Source organism: Pipistrellus kuhlii, unplaced genomic scaffold (genome assembly GCF_014108245.1).
Source record: "Pipistrellus kuhlii isolate mPipKuh1 unplaced genomic scaffold, mPipKuh1.p scaffold_m20_p_18, whole genome shotgun sequence".
Lineage (NCBI taxonomy): Eukaryota > Metazoa > Chordata > Mammalia > Chiroptera > Vespertilionidae > Pipistrellus > Pipistrellus kuhlii.
In genome coordinates, this window is record NW_023425493.1 from 26,312,236 (window position 1) to 26,317,138 (window position 4,903).

The 4,903-nt window shown below is 50.7% G+C and overlaps 1 protein-coding gene across 1 annotated transcript; it reads left to right on the top strand.

The window, feature by feature from the left end:
• The first annotated feature begins 923 nt into the window (after positions 1-923).
• LOC118721154 (histone H4) lies at positions 924-1,451 on the top strand. Its single transcript, XM_036441808.2, has one exon. The coding sequence runs from the start codon at positions 1,006-1,008 to the stop codon at positions 1,315-1,317; it is 312 nt and encodes a 103-aa protein (XP_036297701.1). The 5' UTR covers positions 924-1,005; the 3' UTR covers positions 1,318-1,451.
• Positions 1,452-4,903: the final 3,452 nt, after the last annotated feature.

The window sequence follows — 4,903 nt, forward strand, 5'->3', positions numbered from 1 at the left end:
TGAGATTTTTAAAAGATAAACATTTCTCAAAAACACCAGTCTGATGGAGAAACCGCATCTCCTCACGAATTGGCCTAAAAAGGCCCTGGTAAATTAATGGGGTATCAATAAGGACCCTAATCAATTGCACAGACTGTCAATATGGAGGTGTCAACTTGGAAAACCCAATTTAGCAAACTTTGGAGCTCTACGTGGAGTCTCAATGGGTACCGTTTGGGAACTGAATCCTGGCTGAAAACAAATGTCAGTTTCAGCAAATATCAATAGAAAGTTGCAGAATGCCCTTCCGTTCTCTTCCTGTGTATATTGCTTCTTTAAGTAGAGTTTTGGATGACAGTGCATTGGATTCTCTGATCTCCAGGTTTGCCCACATGGTGAGAGCCGTTTCCTAGGTTCTCATTTCTCCTGGGAGAGGTGATCTTCTGGCCCACACCACCAAAATAGGGACCAGATGCGGGCATTTTGGCGACTTCGCCCTCCTCCCTTCCCCCATGTCCCAGGTGCCTGATCCCTCCGTGGGCCTAGCGTTCTGTACCGCCTGGAGCCCTTTTCTGCAACCACCATTGGAAGCCTGGGACCCTCTTGTTGACACTAGACTCGGCGCTGGAACTCTAGTTACCGTTCCATCTCTGGACTCGTATTTGCTCTTCTGATCCCTCCATCCCCCCGCCATCCACCCCCAAAGACCTTTCCTCTTCGCCTAAATTTAACTCCTTGGGGGAGCCCACTCGGCTAGAAAAGGACGAAAACAGCTGTGGAATCGGAAGCCTGGCTTTGGACCCTGAATCCTGCCGGGACTGCGGCGGACAGTGTCCATTAGGGCGGCGTGGAGCGTGGAGAAGGGGCAGGACACACAGGAAGAGACGCTGGAGGGGCGGGGCCATTTTCGCCCGCCTCCCGCCCGCTCGCTCGGGGTTTTCAATCTGGTCCGATGGTCTCGTATATTAAGGCAAGAGCTGGGCTCACCGGGACTGAGGCTTGTGTCTTCTGGTCTCGGCAGCAGCCATGTCTGGAAGAGGCAAGGGCGGCAAAGGCCTCGGCAAAGGTGGCGCCAAGCGTCACCGTAAAGTGCTGAGAGATAACATCCAGGGCATCACCAAGCCCGCCATCCGGCGTCTCGCTCGGCGCGGGGGCGTCAAGCGGATCTCGGGTCTCATTTACGAAGAGACGCGGGGTGTGCTGAAGGTGTTCCTGGAGAACGTGATCCGGGACGCCGTGACCTACACGGAGCACGCGAAGCGCAAGACGGTGACGGCCATGGACGTGGTGTACGCCCTGAAGCGGCAGGGCCGCACCCTGTACGGCTTCGGGGGTTAGACCTGCTGCGGGCTTACACGTGCACCAACCCTAAAGGCCCTTTTTAGGGCCACCCACGGAGTCCTTGGAAGAGCTGGGCACTTATTCCGCAGAATAGACAACTGCCTTTGCTACAGAGGCGGGGGGAGGTGAATGGTGCTTCCTGAGAGACTACCCAGCTTTTACCAAGACTAAAGTATAGTCCTCCCCTTTTCTCAATCCTAAAGATTATCCCCCAGGTTAAGTCATATCGGTTTGCTTAAAGGTAGTGAACCTTGTGGTTTTGGGGACCTGAACATAGGCTGGTTAAACAGTGCTCACTTGAAAAAGTGACAAGAGTTGTCGCACAAGTTAAATCCAGTCATTAAAATACAGGGGAACGTGTGTGTGAAAGGGAGTAAATTTGTTAAAACTGCAAACCTACTTTTGCCCTACTCTGTATGTTACTAGTGCAGTTGTAAAATACTTGTCTAACCAGTGTGTAAAAGTGCTTGTTTCCCGTTTTGTAATATACCGGTAAAGACTCCTCGGGGTTTGCTGAACCTTGCATTTCTTAAGATTTTCGTTTTTGGGTACTACATTCAAGAAAACTTGTCAAGGACCTATGAGATATACTGTCTTTCGGTGACAATATTGTATAAAGATACTGATGCAGAGATAATAGGCTGTAAAAGCAAAGTAATATCCTTGATGTCTTGAGAGCAAGTCTTCAAGTAACAATTCAGGCATGTAACGTTTGTAGCTTAGAATGAGAGGCCTGCAGAGCATACCATCAATACAGAAAGCACAATTTAATCACCGAGAAGGCAAAAGCTATTCTGTATCAGCACCACAAAGAATAGAGTCTCTCTGTACTACCGCTTAATTTTCCTGATTTGAATTGAAATGTGCATCCAAATCTCATCCTTAAGCCTATGTATACCTTTGCAGTTATATTTTCAAGTAGACTTTCTCAGCATTCTGTGCCCATAAGTTTCCAGCTAAGTATAGCATATACATATAGTCAAGAGGGGGGAAAAACTGTCAGTTCCCCAAAGAAAAACCAGCTATTGCTTTATTGGTTTCTACACTTGACTGTTTTTAAACACTTTGAAGGTGAACTAGGTTTAAAACATGGGGCTTGGCAATGGAGATGTCAGCAATTCCACGGGCCGGCCCCCTAGGAGCTAATTAGAATGGGGTGGGGGGAGGAATACTTAAAACACACACACACACACAAACACACACACATATCACTTCTATTAATGGTCGAATGTCACATGGCAGCATATTCAGTATTACGAGAGCCACCTCTCACTGATACCAGAGGGATGTTATCAGACAGCCTCCCCCCAACTCCCCAGTCGGATAGGGCTGTCCCCAACCTTAATCCTTGTCTTCTCATAGAAATGAATTTATTAGAGAGAACTTGATTACACTGTGATGAAGCCAGTTTATTAAATTAAGAAACGTTGTTAAAGCAAGGCAAGCAAACCTATACATCTGGCTAATCAAGCTCTCAGCTCATCTGAAGAGCAAGGTGGGTGGGGGTCCGAGGGGTTCTATCGTCACCTGACTGTAGGTCTCAATTCCTCTGCTGCTATAGATTAAATTCCCAAGGTCTCCTTTTACTTTGCGTGGCCTTTCTAGAATTCACGAGAAGCACCTGGCAGTGCTATCTTGCCAGTCCTGGAGACTGCTGGCTTCTTTAGGGAGTAAAAGTGCCCCTCCCTCCCTCCCTCCCTCCCTCCCTCCCTCCCTCCCTCCCTCCCTCCCTCCCTCCCTCCCTCCCTCCCTCCCTCCCTCCTCCTCCTTCCCCCTCCATTCCTGCATTGTCTTGTTAGGGAGGCTTTGAGTCATTTGTTCTCAAGTGTCCTTGCCAGGGGGAGATAATGGCTTGTTATTGACAAACTGGCTACCAACTTCCCACACTGTTTGGCCATAGCTTTCCTGTCAGTTCCCCTATTCCTATTGCCCCGGAATGCTGTCACAGTATGAAAAATAAATGTATAGGCAATAATAAAAATAGAGTGAAGAAATGTAGGCATCTTGACAGGCCACTGCCTGCTGGAATCTGGGGAGGGTAGCATGGCCGTTGAGGTGGAGCTTGTGTCCGGCTTTGAATGTAGAGCAGAAGGTCTGACATCAGTAAAGCGGTGGGGGGGGGGGGGGGGGGGAGGACCAGGGGAAAAATGGCAAGAAGGACGTCTGTGAAGCTGTCCAGGTGAGAAATTAATCAGTGTTCAAGATGCTTCATTTTCCATTTAAATTAAAATCTCAGTTGCAAGTGACAGCATTTCTATTGCAAATATCACTATCGTTTGGTGTCTGTTTTTAACATGAAATGCAAGGTAGATTTAAAAATATCTGTTCCTCACTGAGATAGTCTGGAGGACATTGAAGATTGTAATAGAAATAAAATAGAAAGGGGGCGGGGGGCATGTCCACCTACTAAACTAGTGGTTCTAAGTGGGAGCTTCATTCTAGGAGGCTGCTTTAAGTACACTCCCTGGTGCAGCGCGGGAAAGAGGGAAAGGAGTGCTAGGCACTTATTTCTTAGTCGAGGCAGGGGGGAGCCTAGAGCCAAGGCAAGCATCTGCAAGGTAGATGGTGACAAGGATAACTGGCGCCTTCCTAGACCCCTGGCCCGAGGCGGGAAGTCCACACCTCTCAAGCCCTCCGCCCTCCCCCCACTAAACAGCTTATAAAACAAGTACCTATGCCGCTTTCTGGGCGCAAACTTCCCTGGCCCACCCTCAGGCCAGCGAGCTTCGCTCAGGAGCGCAGATTAAAACCTCCCCCTCTTTAATCGCCTGGACTCTGTGTGTTGCTCCTGCGCCTCACCGTACAATTTCTCAAAGAGTAAGAGATATTAAGAAGAAACTCCAAAACTTGGTAGGAGGCCCGGAAAAAGGCCCCTCCAGGCTTACTTTTCTCCTGAAGCCTCTGCTTGGCCTGCAGACGGCCGTGTTCCCCCTGTCCCCCACATTGCCCCGCCGTGTTGCCTGGGCCCAGATCCCTTCTTTCCCTAAGGACGGGGTTCGAGCTGGACCAGGGCCCACCCCAGTGACCCCGCTTTCACCTAACCGCCTTCTTAAAGGTCCCGCCTCCAAATGCTGTCCCGTTCGGAGGAGCCAGGCGGTAGGTCTTGGACGCACGGGCATCGGCACCAACAAAATGGAGAGGAAACCTGGACCACTTCCCCCTCCAGCCCAGGTGCCGGCCGCCCTGGAGATGGGCTCGTCCGACCGTCAGTCCGTCTGCCGATCGGAAACAGCTTTTGTTGCCTTTTCCTTTGCTCACTGTTTGGAGCCTGGGATCCTCTTGTTGGGATGAACCCCGGAGCTTGCTCTCTGGACTCGTATTCGCTCTCCTCCGGGTCTTCTCCGCCCGCCAGAGACCTTTTCCCTTCGCTCAAGTGTAATGCCTGCGGGGTGGGGGGCTGGGGGAGCCCACAGACGGAGAGAAGGAGAGGAAAACAGCTGTGGAATCCGGAAGCCTGGCTTTGGGATCCAAATTCGCCCGGGACCGTGGCGGATAGTGTCCGCTGGAGGGCGGCCTGGAGGGCGGGGAAACAGAAACGGTGGAGGGCGGGGACAATGACGATCGCTTGCGGGTTTCAATCCGG